The sequence below is a fragment of the Chanodichthys erythropterus genome, chromosome 24 (genome assembly GCF_024489055.1).
Source record: "Chanodichthys erythropterus isolate Z2021 chromosome 24, ASM2448905v1, whole genome shotgun sequence".
Lineage (NCBI taxonomy): Eukaryota > Metazoa > Chordata > Actinopteri > Cypriniformes > Xenocyprididae > Chanodichthys > Chanodichthys erythropterus.
The window spans coordinates 21,716,244-21,734,133 of record NC_090244.1 but is presented as its reverse complement, the minus strand read 5'-3'; the positions used below and the strand labels follow the sequence as shown (position 1 = coordinate 21,734,133).

General features: G+C 36.3%; 1 protein-coding gene across 1 annotated transcript in view; it reads right to left on the bottom strand.

Annotated features, from left to right (window-relative positions):
- The window catches only part of brsk2a (BR serine/threonine kinase 2a), a 273,553-nt gene that overhangs the window by 49,399 nt on the left and 206,264 nt on the right, over window positions 1-17,890 (bottom strand). The window contains exon 5 of the mRNA XM_067379486.1: window positions 3,760-3,876. Coding sequence (XP_067235587.1) covers window positions 3,760-3,876 — 117 coding nt within the window. The remainder of the gene's footprint in view (window positions 1-3,759; window positions 3,877-17,890) is intronic.

Genomic DNA, 17,890 nt, shown 5'->3' with positions numbered 1-17,890 from the left:
AACATCTCTCATGATCCCTCAAATACCTTTACAAGCATGCATCTATGCAAATATGAATCCTGTTAGTGAGAGCTTTTTCTTATCGTCTCTAACTGCATACAGAAACACTACAAACGTCAACTGAAAAGCTGCCTTTTGGGTTAAACAAGAGAAGATGTGGGGGCGTCGAAGGAATATCTTCATGGACAACTCCAAAAGTATGGGTTAGTGTAGATCTGTCAAAGCTAATTATCTCAGATATAGTTGCCAAAGCACATGTTCTTATAGAATATTCTACACATATATGTCACAAAACTCTTTCGTCATTAATATTGCAACAGAAGTTGGTTCTTGGACTGGTGAATTTATGGGTCCTAACAACAAGCTGCCATTATGTTTTCATAGTAAAACATTGCTGAAGCTGTTCGGTATATCATCCTCTAAAACAGACAGCAGTAGTTTCACTCCAAACTCTCTGCCCCCAGCACAAGCCTATAGCTTATTACAATTCTGATGGTATAACAACCACACCATTTCAGTTTTTTTTTCCTCAGAAGCAGGTGCGTTACATCTGAGAGATCAAAACGAATCAGATGCTTTAAGGCCAGAAAATGTTTTCATTGTTTATGTTGATGAGGAAGGCAAATTAGAGCTAAAAATACAGCCATTAACGGATGAGTTTATGGAGGAACCCCTGCAGTACGTGGTGCCAGATCATTTATCTAATCCAAGCTGTTTGCTAGAGCTCATTTCCTCTCTCATTTCTGCAAAACTCGTCAACCAATGACAGGCAGATATTAGCTGCCTCATAACTGATGTGGGTGTGCAAACGATCAGACATATGGGTTCAAATGTGTCTTTTTGGAGCAATGTACAATGATCATTATGCCAAAAATGTGCATGATAATAGGGATACAAAAATAACCATCATAAACACTAGCGGAAGGCATCCATGAAGCTCAGATAATGCCCACATTATTTTGAGTGTGCAGGTCTCAGAGTCAAAGTTGGGCTGTTGCAGGTTGTGTCGTTACTTAAAGTCACTCTGAGCCGACTATCTAGCAAATCCTGAGAGTATCTGCATACATGGCAAATAGGATAAAAAGGCATTCATTGGTGTGAGCCAAAAATCAAATGTTACACAAATAAGAAAAACATCTGGATTTAACTATAAATAAGTAAATGAATAAATAAATGTATAAATAAATAATAACATTTTTAAAATGGATTAATTAATCGATTAATGAATTAATAAAAAAAACAAATTGAACAAATATTTGTAAACTAACGAAAGAATGAGTGAATAAAATAAATAATATATAAGTAAATTAACAAATAATTATAAAATAATTAATGAATAATTTTTTTTTAAAATAAATGAATAAATTCATGTGTGTGATGTGTTTTTTTTTTTTTTTTTTTTTAAGAATTACTGACTTAAACCTACTTTGATTCCACACAATCTCAGATACGCTTTGCCACGTATATATTTTCTTAAAAGTGTACGTGGCCAGACGCATGTCAGATAAAGTCTGTGAAACTGCTAAAGCCAGAATAAATTTTTCCTCAATATTTCCATCATTATCACATGATCTCTGCAGTCTTCTTTCATAATGACTGTCTCTCCCTAAAGTTGCTCTTCTTTTGCATAAGGGTGCATTCACACTTATAGTCTGGTTTGTTTGGTTCATTTGGTCTGGACCAAAAAAGAAAACGAAAAAACATTTAGTCCTGGTCTGATTAGTGTTCAGATTGGCAATTTTATCACCGAACCTAAAGGCAGAGGGATACATTCACAAACTGATTGGTTGGATTTTATGACGTATTGCCTATTTTGAGACAGAACTTACCGAAGATCCAAAACAATGCTGTGTGCTTGAGGTAAATACGGTTGTTTTGTGTGCGTAGCCTGCATATGATGGTATTTTGGCCAGCTGGGAACATGTAAAGAGCTTATAAAATGTGTAAAGGAGTGAAATATTTATATATATTTACTTAAATTGATATTATATGTCCATGTATAGCATGTATTTATGTACTAAGAATCTGTGTAACTAGTAGGATAATGTAAAGAGTCCGCTGATACTATCACAAAATAAACCCTTTCAGGGGGTTTTAAAATTGTTTTGGGGTCACTGAAATCGTCAAGGACATTTGGCCCAGAATCAACACAAAGCTGCTTTGGAGATAATTTTTAGGATGATGGGACCCATAGAGATTCATTCCGATAGCCGATGTTGAGTCACGGCGCTGGGAGGCTACTGTGACTTCCTGTGTGACACAGAGTCCTGTAGCTCCTGACCTGCAGTGGCCGTGATGCCAGCGCACACAAAGGTACACAAAGGTCCGGTTTGACCTCTGCAAAGCTGTAATTATTTAACATGAGGTGACTCTTTGTATGGAAACTACCATCGTGATTTCATTGCATTGGGCTTTAATCTATGACCATGCCTGAGTGTAATCCAAAAAGGTCAGGCAACCATGGCAAACTTAATCTACTGACAAAGGCAAAAGGTTTTATGGCATATGTGAGGGCAAAGTAGCTTATTGAAAGGAAATGATTACATTAATAAAGGGCAATAAATGAATTGGGCTCCATATCTCTTCACCCCAGGCCTCGACCAAACAACAGAAGAAAAGAAAGCACTGGGTTTTCATGACAGCTAATCACACTTATGTCAGAGGGGGTGTGTCATAAAATTCAGTGCATTGGTTGCTTCTTTCTTTCTCTCTTTCTTTCTTTCTTTCTTTCTTTCTTTCTTTCTTTCTTTCTTTCTTTCTTTCTTTCTTTCTCTCTTTCTTTCTCTCTTTCTCTCTTTCTTTCTCTCTTTCTCTCTTTCTTTCTCTCTTTCTCTCTTTCTTTCTCTCTTTCTCTCTTTCTCTCTTTCTTTCTCTCTTTCTTTCTTTCTTTCTTTCTCTCTTTCTTTCTCTCTTTCTTTCTTTCTTTCTTTCTTTCTTTCTTTCTTTCTTTCTTTCTTTCTTTCTTTCTTTCTTTCTTTCTTTCTTTCTTTCTAAAAAGAAAAAAAATCACTCCAATACCAAAAAACAAACAAACAAATAAAATCATTTATTATGTATTTTCTTATGTAACTTTTACAAATTTTGCCAAAACTTAAAACATTGAGAAAAATAAATAAATAAATAAATTTTACTGGTACTAAAATAGGCTGCAATTTCAGTATTTTAATTTAATTGAATTGAATGTTTTTATTCTTTTGATTTTGTGATGAAATATGTACCAGACATTTCAAGACATTTTCATGAGATTCACCTAATTAGTAACAACTTCTGACAGTTACAAAGTAAAATAAGAAGATGATATGAGATGCAGATTGTGACATTTTCATGAGCTAAAGTTGAAAAACAGGATATTTTTTTTTGCCTGTTTAAATAAAAAATACTGAATAATCACAACTCAAAGCTCCTTCCTAGCCTGTCCCAGAACCTTGGCAGAGATCTTGTTACTCATTTCAGATGCAAAAAAAAGTTAGCCAATCATAACAAACATCATTTACATATTGAAGTCTTAAAGGTGCAGAAGCAGACCCTCTTTAATCCTATAGGAAAATGGTTATGATGTCTTTAAAATTATACTAATTTAGAATTGTACATATCAAATACGATCCAGTAGGCTTTATGAAAAAAAAGGGTATTCTTTACACTTATATTTAGTGTGATTTGCAGAGGCAAAGGCAGAATGACTGTCATCCGATATGGTGTGACCTGAAGGCAGTGCTTGTCCTCATCATTAGTGTTATAATGATGCTCAGGTTCACTCACCCACAGCTGGTTTCCAGCAGACTGTCCCCCACCTGCAGAGACGCCATACCGAAGTCTGCTATCCTGATGTTATTCTTCTCATCCAGCAACAGGTTCTCCGGCTTTAGGTCCCTGTGACTGTTTAAAGGGACAATGAAGGAGAAGAAAAAGACATAATGACAATGATTTTTCTCAGTAACTCTTTATATTACAGTATATTTGGCCTTATATCAGTGGTTCTTTTATCAATTTTCTGTTTCTTCTATGTCTTTCTTTCAGCACTGCTACTTTACAAGACCCTGTGAGAGGGTGATGACAGATGCCCGTTGTGTCAGTGTCTGATGTTAAGCACTCATCTGACCAGGATCTAACTTCTTCCAATCATCAAAATGAATTTAAAACTTTCTCTTAATTAATTTGTTGCCCTGCTTTTTACTGTGACGCAAGATGACAGTTTCCAAGTTTTTTTTTGTGCAAAAGAAACAAAAGTATTGTGGACAAAACACAAAACAAAACAAAACAAAACAAGAGACAAGAAGAGAAACAAAACAAGAGACAAAACAAAACAAAACAAAAAACAGAGGAAACAAAATGAGAGGAAACAAAATGAGAGGAAACAAAACAAGAGATGAGACAAAATAAAAAACAAAACAAAAAACAAGAGATGAGATGGAAAAAACAAAACAAGATGAGACAAAACAAAACAAAACGAGACGAGATCAAAACAAAACAAAACAAAAAACAAACCAAAAAACAAGAGATGGAAAAAAAAAACGAGATGAGACAAAACAAAACAAAACGAGACGAGATAAAAACAAAACAAGACAAAAAACAAAACGAGAGGAGATAAAACAAAACAAAAAGAGACAAAACGAAAAACTAGAGTATAGATTTTCGTTACTCTATGATCCACAGAATATTGCAGGTAAATATTTCATTTTATCCACAGGGCTTTTGAGTCACAGAAAAAAAAGTTAATTACTACATACAGTAATAGATATAAAAACTTGTTAAAACAACAATATTCTCTTCATATCTTTTCCCAAATTAGCAATGCAAACAATGCAAACAATTTCATATTACAATATCTACTGCAGCATGAAAAATGTATGTGATTACTGCTGTAAGATTGATTTGCTGTTTTTCAGATTTTTTTTGTTTTTGTTTTGTTTTTTTGTCATAACAGTTATTTGTGTTTGTTTGTTTGTTTGTTTGTTTGTTTGTTTGTTTGTTTGTTTGTTTGTTTGTTTGTTTGTTTGTTACTTGGTTGGTTGATTCTCACTACAGATGATTACTGAGTTGAGATTATTGTTCAGGTGTGTATATTAATACTTTGCAAGATACTCATCAAATAAAAAGTTTACTACTAAAAATGTCTATGGAAATTTAGAGTGAAGGTCAGTGCCGGCCCTAGCCTCTTTGGCACCCTAGGCAAGATTTTTTTTTTTTTTTTTGGCGCCCCCTTATACTGTGATTTATCCAAAGGGGCGAATCTAGAGAATTATTTATAGGGTGGCAAAGGGGTGGCATGAGGTCTATGAGGGGTGGCAACACCAAAGCAAGTGCTCATGCATAGTTTTTGGAGATTTATAGCCTTACATACACAATTGTGTTCACAAACATTACATTACCAATAAGTATCTATATACTGTTTAAAATTAATAAATAACAAAATATCAGTATTCATTATGGCACCAAGTAAATACTATATGAAAAACTTCTAAATGAGTCTGAGCTTGTATCACTAAAGGAGATGAGCAGTTTTATTAATATTACACAGGCTACTTCAATGGTTTAAATCACATTTTAGTGCAAGTTAAAGAGCAAAAAAAAAACAGAGTTTGGAATGAGTTGGGAACAGAGTTTAACAGAGTTGGTTAACAGAGTTGGGAATGTCTGTGTGTGTTCCCCCAAAACCCCCTATCAACCACATACTCTAGCAAGACATCAGCAACTGCATAACAAGAGCCTTGCAACCACCCAGAATCTCCTAGCAACCACCTAGCAACAGTATAGCAATCACCCAGAACATTTATAGTATTCTGGACTAACTGACCAAAGTTTTTACATTTTTTAAACAAGAATTGAAGTTGGGTTTATGACAAGCCAACATAAATTTGTCCTTCAAACTTTTCAGTCTCTATTGTTTTTCTTGATTGCTAATGCACAATTCATGAAACAATTTTTCTTACAACTAAACACAATATCAAAATTATACACCAACTTGCACAAACCTCAAATGTCCAGGTCAAAATAAAATGTTCTAGCCAAAAACTTATTCTTGTCAGACAAAATCAAACTTTGGCATCAGATGACACACAAAACAAATACACAGACTACTGCACTGCCCAGTGAACACTAGTGAGATCAATTCATATAACACGGTAACAAAAATACCTCTATTTAATTTTACTATTATAAATTGATCTTGCAGTAGATGAAATGCATGAGAAAAATAAGTATGAACTTGGTATGCACCACTTTCAGCTCGCCCAAAAATTACAAAAATTTCAGACATATTCGGATGTGACAATTTTCACAGGACTTCTGAGTTAGCTGGGAAGCAGCAATTTTCCGATTCACGTACAAATATGGGAAAAAAATCGTAAGTGAACTTGGCTGCACTGTGTTTTTGACTCTCAATGAACCGATTCATAAGAGTCATTTATTAATGAAGCACACTGGGCGCGCTGCGTGCAACCATGATGCACAGTTTATTGAAAGACGTGTTTTCTTGCCATTACTTTGAGTTGCGCAAATTTTTTTAGTCATCATATTGAAGCGCCGCTCCTGAAAAGCAGTACTTGAAACACTAATTACATATTTTATTCTGTGATAATTTTGGGGAGGCAAAGCTTTTTATTAGGGTGGCAGATGCCACCCCGTGCCACCCCGGTAGATCCGCCCCTGTCCATGCATCCGGCCTCTATGCCCCCCCCCTAGCGAGATTGCGCCCTTAGCATTTGCCTATACTGCCTATATAACGGGCCGGCTCTGGTGAAGGTGGAACTCAAAGTGAACATAAATAAAAACTCACACACACAAACACATTTATGAACCTGAATCTCACATGGGCTAATAAAACTGAATATGAAAAGATTTATACCTCAAAAATGTCCATGGGACAAATTGCAGAGGTGGGGTTTATTAGCTGTCACACTGGTAACATCCATAACGACTCTTTAAAGTCACTGCCTGACACATTAACGTGACCCAGATGTCGTAATCTCTCCTGAACAGAAGCTGTTTGTTGATATGATCAGCGACTGACTATATATTTTCCTAATCGAACAGCTGTGAGGTTAATTTCAACCCCTCTGGTCTGCAGGTTAATGGAGAAACGTGGGAAAGCAAACTGCATGTTAGTTTGGTTGTGGTAATAAAACATCCCATGATGCTTTTGATAGCATCTTGTTGGTATTTGCCACTGAGGGCGCAGAGGCATCGAATATTTCCACCAGTCTGCCGTGAGATCTTAAATTGCACATTTATTGGCCCAGTGATAGTTTAATTTTTTTAAGACCACAGTGTTGTGTTGTTTGGTGATAGAGATCTGCATTTAAATGTTGCTTAATATATTTTTTTATGGTGACCGTCAAAACGGCAGTTCTGGCTGAAGTAGTCCTTCCTATAAAAACGCAATAAATAGTATCTGTTTAACATCTGCGTGATTAAAGATTACTTTATTTATTTTCATAAATAAAAACATGGTTAGAGACATGGCCTGGTGTGTTGTCAGCTCCAACATGATGTTTTTTGGTGCTTCATTCTCTCACTCACTCACTCTTCTCATTCACAATGAGTGAGTGAGTGAGTGAGTGAGTGAGTGAGTGAGTGAGTGAGTGAGTGAGTGAGTGAGTGAGTGAGTGAGTGAGTGAGTGAGTGAGTGAGAATGAATGAATGAATGAGAAAGTGAATTAATGAATAATTGAGTGAGTGAGTGAGTGAGTGAATGAATGTATGAATGAATGAACGAGTGAATCAGAAAGTGAATGAATGAATAATTGAATGAGTGAGTGAGTGTAAGTGAGTGAATGAGGAGTGAGTGAGAGAGTATGAGTGAGTGAATGAGGAGTGAGTGAGTGAGAGTGTATGAGTGAGTGAATGAATGTATGAATGTATGAATGAACGAGTGAGTGAGTGAGTGAATGAATGAATGAATGAATGAATGAGTGAATCAGAAAGTGAATGAATGAATAATTGAATGAGTGAGTAAGTGAGTGTATGAGTGAGTGAATGAGGAGTGAGTGAGAGTATGAGTGAGTGCCTTGCCTTGCCTGAGTGAGTGTCTGAATGGAGTGAGAGTGAATGAATGAGAAAGTGAATTAATGAATAATTGAGTGAGTCAGTTAAGTGAGTGAGTGAGTGTGTGAGTGAGTGAATGAATGTATAAATGAATGAACGAGTGAGTGAGTGAATGAATGAATGAGTGAATCAGAAAGTGAATGAATAATTGAATGAGTGAGTGAGTGAGTGTATGAGTGAGTGAATGAGGAGTGAGGCAGTGAGTGTATGAGGAGTGAGTGAGTGAGTGTATGAGTGAGTGAATGAGGAGTGAGTGAGTGAGCGAGTGAATGAATGAATGAACGAGTGAGTAAGTGAGCGAGTGAATGAATGAACGAACGAACGAGTGAGATTGAGTTAATGACAATGAGAAAGTGAATGAATGAATGAGTGAGTGAGTGTGTGAATGAGTAGATTGAGTGAGAGTGAATGAATGAATGAACGAGTGAGTGAGTGAGTGAGTGAGTGAGTGAGTGAGTGAGTGAGAATGAATGAATGAATGAGAAAGTGAATTAATGAATAATTGAGTGAGTGAGTGAGTGAGTGAGTGAATGAATGTATGAATGAATGAACGAGTGAATCAGAAAGTGAATGAATGAATAATTGAATGAGTGAGTGAGTGTAAGTGAGTGAATGAGGAGTGAGTGAGAGAGTATGAGTGAGTGAATGAGGAGTGAGTGAGTGAGAGTGTATGAGTGAGTGAATGAATGTATGAATGTATGAATGAACGAGTGAGTGAGTGAGTGAATGAATGAATGAGTGAATCAGAAAGTGAATGAATGAATAATTGAATGAGTGAGTAAGTGAGTGTATGAGTGAGTGAATGAGGAGTGAGTGAGAGTATGAGTGAGTGCCTTGCCTTGCCTGAGTGAGTGTCTGAATGGAGTGAGAGTGAATGAATGAGAAAGTGAATTAATGAATAATTGAGTGAGTCAGTTAAGTGAGTGAGTGAGTGTGTGAGTGAGTGAATGAATGTATAAATGAATGAACGAGTGAGTGAGTGAATGAATGAATGAGTGAATCAGAAAGTGAATGAATAATTGAATGAGTGAGTGAGTGAGTGTATGAGTGAGTGAATGAGGAGTGAGGCAGTGAGTGTATGAGGAGTGAGTGAGTGAGTGTATGAGTGAGTGAATGAGGAGTGAGTGAGTGAGCGAGTGAATGAATGAATGAACGAGTGAGTAAGTGAGCGAGTGAATGAATGAACGAACGAACGAGTGAGATTGAGTGAATGACAATGAGAAAGTGAATGAATGAATGAGTGAGTGAGTGTGTGAATGAGTAGATTGAGTGAGAGTGAATGAATGAATGAACGAGTGAGTGAGTGAGTGAGTGAGTGTATGTATGAGTGGAGTGAGTGAGTGTGAGTGAATGACTGAATGAGAAAGTGAATGAATGAATAATTGAATGAGTGAGTGCGTGTGAATGAATGAGTGAGGAGTGTATGAATGAGTGAGAGAGTGAGTGAGTAAATGAATGAATGAATGAGTGTGTGAGTGAGTGAGTGTGTGAATGGTTGAATGAGTGAGTGAGTGAATGAGTGTGTGAATTAATGAGTGAGTGAAAGTGTGTGAATGAGTGAGTGAGTGAGTGAATGAGAGTGTGAGTGTGAGTGTGAGTGTGAGTGAGTGTGTGTGTGTGTGTGTGTGTGTGTGTGTGTGTGAATGATTGAATGAGTGAGTGTGTGAATGAGTGTGTGAATTAATGAGTGAGTGAGAGTGTGTGAATGAGTGAGTGAGTGAGTGAGTGAATGAGAGTGTGAGTGTGAGTGTGTGTGTGTGTGTGTGAATGAGTGAGTGAGTGAGTGAGTGAGTGAGTGAATGAATGAATGAATGAATGAGCGAGTGAGTGAGTGAGTGAGTAAGTGTGAATGAGTGGAGTAAGTGAATGAATGAATTAATGAGTGGAGGGAGTGAGTGAATGAATGAGAAAGGGAATTAATGAATAATTGAATGAATGTGTGATTAAATGAATTAGTTAGTGAGAAAGTGTATGAATGAGTGAGTGAGTGAGTGAGAGTGAATGAGATAATATTCATAAATTAATTTATAAAAAATATAACAAATAATGAATTAAATGAATATTTTACATTAACTGATAAATAAAATGAATAGACATTTTCAAAAAGATTAAAAGTTTAATGAATGAATGAAAAAATATATCTGGAATGAACAAATTAATTAATAAAATGAATGAAAGAATATTTTAAAAGAATGAATGATTAATTAAATAAATAATATAATTTTAAATGAATGAATAAAATAAAATGAATGATATATTTAAAAGTATGAATGATTAAATAAATAAAATATTTACATTTATTTAAAAATTAATGAACAATAAATTAGTGTGTGAATGAGTGAGTGAGTGTGTGAATGAGTGAGTGAGTGTGTGAATGAATGAGTGAGTGAGTGAATGATTGAATGAGTGAGTGTGTGAATGAGTGTGTGAATTAATGAGTGAGTGAGAGTGTGTGAATGAGTGTGTGAGTGAGTAAGTGAGTGAGTGTGTGAATGATTGAATGAGTGAGTGTGTGAATGATTGAATGAGTGAGTGAGTGTGTGAATGAGTGTGTGAATTAATGAGTGAGTGAGAGTGTGTGAATGAGTGAGTGAGTGAGTGAGTAAGTGTGAATGAGTGGAGTGAATGAGTGAATGAATGAATGAATGATTGAATGAGTGAGTGTGTGAATGAGTGTGTGAATTAATGAGTGAGTGAGTGAATGAGTGTGTGAGTGAGTGAGTGAGTGAGAGAGTGTGTGAGTGAGTGAGTTAGTGAGTGAGTGAATGAGTGTGTGAATGAGTGAGTGAGTGAGTGAGTGAGTGAGTGTGTGAATGATTGAATGAGTGAGTGTGTGAATGATTGAATGAGTGAGTGAGTGTGTGAATGAGTGTGTGAATTAATGAGTGAGTGAGAGTGTGTGAATGAGTGAGTGAGTGAGTGAGTAAGTGTGAATGAGTGGAGTGAATGAGTGAATGAATGAATGAATGAATGATTGAATGAGTGAGTGTGTGAATGAGTGTGTGAATTAATGAGTGAGTGTGAATGAGTGTGTGAGTGAGTGAGTGAGTGAGAGAGTGTGTGAGTGAGTGAGTTAGTGAGTGAGTGAATGAGTGTGTGAATGAGTGAGTGAGTGAGTGAGTGAGTAAGTGTGAATGAGTGGAGTAAGTGAATGAATGAATGAATGAATGAGTGGAAGGAGTGAGTGAATGAATGAGAAAGTGAATTAATGAATAGTTGAATGAATGTGTGAGTAAATGAATTAGTTAGTGAGAAAGTGAATGAATGAGTGAGTGAGTGAGTGAGTGAGTGAGTTAGTGAGTGAGTGAGTGAATGAGTGAGTGAATGAGTGTGTGAATGAGTGTGTGAGTGAGTGAGTGAGTGAATGAATGAATGAACTAGTGAGTGAGTGAGTAAGTGTGAATGAGTGGAGTAAGTGAATGAATGAATGAATGAATGAATGAATGAATGAATGAATGAATGAATGGAAGGAGTGAGTGAATGAATGAGAAAGTGAATTAATGAATAATTGAATGAATGTGTGAGTAAATGAATTAGTTAGTGAGAAAGTGAATGAATGAGTGAGTGAGTGAGTGAGTGAGTGAGTGAGAGTGAATGAATGAGATAATATTCATAAATGAATTTATAAAAAATATAAAAAATAATGAATTAAATGAATATTTTACATTAACTGATAAATAAAATGAATAGACATTTTCAAAAAGATTAAAAGTTTAATGAATGAATGAAAATAAATATCTTGAATGAACAAATTAATTAATAAAATGAATGAAAAAATATTTTAAAAGAATGAATGATTAATTAAATAAATAATATAATTTTAAATGAATGAATAAATAAAATAAAATGAATGATATATTTAAAAGTATGAATGATTAAATATAATAAAATATTTAAATTTATTTAAAAATTAATGAACAATAAATTACATTACGTTTTTAAATGAATAAATCATATGAATGAACAAATATTATTGAATTAATAAATCAAATGAATGAGCAAACATTTTAAATGTATGAATGATTAAATCAAATATTTTTAAATTAATGAATAAAACAAAATGAATGAACAAATATATTTTAAAAGAATGAATGATTTAATAAATATATAAATATTTTTGAGAATTCATTAATAAATTAATAAATTCGATACATGAACATATGTTTTTAAATGAACGAATTAATAGATGAATAAAATGAACACATATTTATAAATAAATAAAATCTAACAAGAAAAGGTAACATTGGCATCAGAGATTATTCAGTGTCAAAACTTCCACTGTAGCATTTTTTGTTTTGTTTTGTTTTGTTTTTTTAATTTCCACCATATTTTAAGGGCTCAATTAGCTCTCAAACAAGCTTTACATTATTGTAATGTAAAGAGCAGCAGGCGGCACATGCGATAGTACATTAGCCATCTTAATCGCATGCTGTTCACAGCGGTCTAATTATGAAAGAGTTTAATTACAAAACATGTATGTCTACATGTTAAGTAGTGCTTTGGCTTCTCTGCATGCTGGCTATCTAATGTTGGACAATTTAGTTTCTCAATGCACATTCCTGGTATTATTGTGCACAGTGTATCAGTCCATATTGTCATCAAGAAAACTAAATGCAACTTTCTCTGTCCAGTGGCATACCACAAAATTTGGCCTCCCGTGACATTATAGTTTTTTTTTTCTTTGCGTTTTGACAGCAAAACAAAAGTGATCATATTTTTCTACCAGAAGCCAAACATGATGATTATCAGTTATTACCACTGACAACAGTTTTCCACACAAAACCTCAGGGTCACTGAATTAACTGGGATATCAAAGTGGGATCCAGCACAGTGGTAACCCCATTACAAGAGCCGAGATCTCATCCAAAACATTCTCTAGTGGCACATAAAAACCTTATAACACAGTTGTGCACTCAGAAAGTCAAATAAAGAAGTACAGAAAGTGCATTTGTGCTGATTCCAGATTTCTTAAATGATCTCCTTGTGACTCTTATTACCGCCAAGGGGTTGAAGGGGGTGCTGCTGTACAGATCTTTATTTCTGGAGCAGGTGGGAGTTAAGTGAGTCAATATAGTCTTGGAAACATCAGTAAAAATGGGTTGGGTGAGTTATTCCTTTCAGCTAGACAGCTAGGTGTATATATGTATGCTCTGTCTGACAGGCGTTGTCATACACTGACTCTATTAGTAGCTATATTTGGAGGAATATTCATGTCTAGAAGCTCCAGAACGATGATCTCGTAGGTGGACAGAAAGACATTGAATGAGCGGTCGGCCTTCAGCTATTAAAACTCCTAAACAACAATTCAATCTGTCCATCACAAAAAAACAAAACAAAACAAAACAAAAAAAGCTTAAAACAAAATCTCAGGGGAAATGTGTGGATGCTCAACAGTATACAGTAACATGAGCTCTGATCGAAAACTGTAACCTTATAAGTAAGTGATTTGGAAGGCAGCAACTTTACAGACCAAAAAATAGGCTTTGACTCAATTGATTCCAATTGTTTGATGTTAGCATGTAGCTATGCTAACAATATGATAAGGTTCAGTCGCAATAGTGACATTTCAGAGAAATTTTGTGGGCAAAAAAAAAGGTCTATTGTCAATAAATGTAGCGATGCATGAAGCATAGTTCACACATAAGTCACTTTCAAACCAAGAAGTTTTCTGTTGGTCAACGTGACAAATTCGCCCAAGCTACTTGAACAATTGAAATTGACAATAAAACCCGCCTAATTGCTACTCAAAATTAGCCCAAAACCAGCCTAGTCGCATTTTGGGGGGATCCCCTGGTAAAAATTGCATTCTAGGGGCTAAATATAATGTTATTTGTGGTCGCTTCAACATGGGGACATGAAAAACAACCCGGACCTGCCAACACTAGGGGCTTTTGCACTGAATAGTTCTAGGAACTAGCCACTAGGATAGTTCCACGAGAACTAATTTCTCCCCCGGGCCACGTTCCTGGTTGCATTCTCACCGGGAATAGGAACTCTAAATCGGCCGAAAGTGGCGTCTTTAAGCACGGCATTTACAAATGCTAAAACCGGTGAATGGAGGATGTCGCGATCGTAGCTGTTTGTTGTGTGTCGTGGGTTTTGTGATAAGAGAAATGGAATGTAAACACAATCTACGTGACTGAAAGCGCAAAAAGTGGTGCTAAGAGATGAAATCTCCTATGACAACTTTAAGTATTACATATCATCGAGGCGGAGAAAAGAATACAACCCTGCAGACAACAGGTAAATGCTTTTATCACTGTTTACCACGTTCGTGAATTAAATATGTTTACACAGCTTTTTAAAAATGCCAGGTACCGATATTTGACCATTCAGCATTCACTTACATCACTGATAGTTCCTATAGAGCTGGTTTAGACCCTACTCTGAAGTAGGAGCTAAATTAGCTCCTCCAAAAGGAGTTTCTAGAACTAAAATCATAGTTCCTGCGTTCTACACAGCAAAATCCGGGAACTTCAGCCAATAGTTCTAGGAACTATGAAAAGGTTCCTCTGGTGCGAAAGCCCCTACTGTCTGTGAGGGAAACCTTTTTACCTTCATGTAAAACTCAGGATTTTGTGGATTCCTATTTAAAAATAGTAGGATATGGTACCAGGTGAGCTACCGAGCAAGTTTACTGTGTCAGAAAAGCCATATACTGTACGTGGAGCTGGCATAATTAGAAATGCGCTGATTCATGTTGCGGCCCCTTTAAATGCTCACGCTCCCCGCCCACGGAGCTCGTGCTTGCCTTAAACAGTGCATAAACAAAGTTTACGCTGCTAATATAACCCTCAAAATGGATACTGCATGCATGCGTCAGATTATGTGAGTATTGTATTTATTTGGATGTTTACATTTGATTCTGAATGAATTTGAGGCTGTGATCCATGGCTAATGGCTAATGCTACACTGTTTGAGAAATTTATAAAGAATGAAGTTGTGTTTATGAATTATACAGACTGCAAGTGTTTAATAATGAAAATAGCAATGGCTCTTGTCTCCGTGAATACAGTAAGAAACAATGGTAACTTTAACCACATTTAACAGTACATTAGCAACATGCTAACGAAACATTTAGAAAGACAATTTACAAATATCACTAAAAATATCATGTTATCATGGATTTTTTTTTTATTGATTTTTTTTTTGCTATTGTTCTTGCTTGCTTACCTAGTCTGATGATTCAGCTGTGCACATCCAGACGTCCTGCCCTTGTCTAATGCTTTGAACATGGGCTGGCATATGCAAATATTGGGGGCGTACACCCCGACTGTTACGTAACAGTTGGTGTTATGTTGAAATTTGCCTGTTCTCCAGAGGTCTTTTAAACAAATGAGATTTATATAAGGAGGAGGAAACAATGGAGTTTGAGACTCACTGTATGTCATTTCCATGTACTGAACTCTTGTTATTTAACTATGCCAATATAAATTCAATTTTTAATTTTAGGGCACCTTTAATCGATAATCTGCCCTGTGATCATAATTTTTTAAAAAATAAATAAAAGTTGTTGGTTCTTTACTGCCATTAGTATTCATTTCAGATGGAAACTGCAGTGAATTTTATATTTTATGTGCATTTTTGGAGTTTTTCAGAAATGCCGCAACAGGCCCGCTTTTCCAATGTGCTTACATTGCACAATTCATATTTGTATCACCTTAAAGTATCAGTTAACCCAAAAAGGTGAAAATGGAGGTTCAAATCATTGTAATTATGCATAATATGTTTAATTAGCATAATTAATGCACATACTTAAGTGTAATTATGCTGCTTACCTTTTGGAACAGCTGTCATACACCCCTCTGATGCCTTAAATGCTGTCTAAGCAGGTTTTGAAAATGATAATATGTAAGTTTTATTTGTAGACAAAGAGAATGACAGAGAAAAGTCAGACAACGGACAAGCAAAAAGACAAAAAGATTGCCAGACAAGTCGCAAGAGCGAGACGAATATTGAAATGGGAAAGGACAGCAGTGGAAAAAGAGAATATTGGGTAGGTAATTCTCCCATCATCCCCTGCTGACTGTCCCTGCATGAGATCAGAGGGAACAGGCGTCTCTCAGTCACATATGAAGTAAGCAAACAGCCAGGGAAGTGTGACAGCATGGCAGGGACATTTCTCATCCTTGGTGTAGCATACTGGCCCTACTTCTGCTCTGCGTGAGGCCTGCAGCTCTGAGAAATGATGCACGGACGAGAGACGGCAAGACACTGGAGTCCACTGGGCTCAGCAGACACACTAAGGCCCTGTTTACAGTTTACTGTTTATTAAGATGCATTTTGGTTGATCGGATCAAGTAGATGAGGGAGACGCATTCCTATTTACACCTGGTATTTTTACAACCACAACTGTCCTGATATCCTTGAGGGGAGGGTTTATGGGCAGTTAAATGTCTGGGTTTTTTTTTTCAGACCTTTTAATCTAATGTATGAAATAAACTTGCGCAATTTACATATGAACATGAAAGGAGACAATAGAAGAACACATGGAGAACAGCAGCTTTAGTTTCTGCTCTGACAACCACATGCTGTGAGTGCGCGTTAAGGCAGGAACACATCAAGCCGACGCCGACGAGCTAGTGGTGACGAAAGCAGACTGCGGGGTTGGCTCACGTTGGCAGCGTCTGTGTCCAAAGATGCCCTGACACACCAAACTGACGCTAAACAGCCGACGGCCAAGTAGCACGTCCGTTCTGCGCCTGCGTGAGATTAAATGCCTTTCTGAACCAGCAGGTGGCAGTATCTGAACAGCCAATCAGAATGATCAGATGGCCCGACGAGCTCTAACGCCGATTCAACATTTTCGAATCGGCAGAAAAAAAGCAGACGAGGACCAACTTCAGCCAACGGTGTGGAACACACTGAGAAAACTTAGTCGGCCGACGAACAAAAACTGCCTGACGGCCGACCGTTGGCTTGGTGTGTTCCTGCCTTTAGAAATCAGGAATGGAGAGAACGTTGTGATTGGTATATTATTTGTCTTCAAACCAAACTTGGGTCTTCAGCTGACAGTTTAAATCATGTCTGGCTACTGCACTTCCCATAATGTTTACTCATTAGGCGGAGAGTAGGCGGTCTTTTGTAGCACATTCGAACATGAGCGTTTACAGTATGAAAGCAATCTGGTCAAAAATGTTTCCGACTAACACTGGAAGGGGTCGAAAGCTAAAAACATTTTAGGGTGTTTTCACACATATGGATCATTTGTTTTGGGACTTAATTTGTTACAATGTTGCATTTTCTTCTTGGTTTGGTTCGCTTTCACACAGCGTCATTTAAAAGCATACCAAAATGCGTTTATGGAAGTCACATGCGAGTATAACTATCATCTTATTGGTCAGAGTTTTCTCAGCTTCATATATAATGATTGACAAATTCACTCCATGAGCTTATTGTGTCTGTATATGTAAATGTCGAGACACACGCAAACACTATATGAATATAGCTGTCATTCCCACTGTTAAATTATATACTACATTCATATTAAAGGTGCCCTAGAACCAGTTTTTACAAGATGTAATATAAGTCTAAGGTGCCCCCTGAATGTGTCTGAAGTGTCAGCTCAAAATACCCCATAGATTTTTTTTAAATTATTATTTTTTTAACTGCCTATTTTGGGGCATCATTAACTATGCACCAATTCAGTGCGTGGCCCCTTTAAATCGCGTGCTATTTGGATATATGCATATGCAAATATTGGGGTCATACATATTAATGATCTTGACTGTTATGTAACAGTCGGTGTTATGTTGAGATTCGCCTGTTCTTCAGAGGACTTTTAAACAAATTAAATTTATATAAGGAGGAGGAAACAATGGAGTTTGAAACTCACTGTATGTCATTT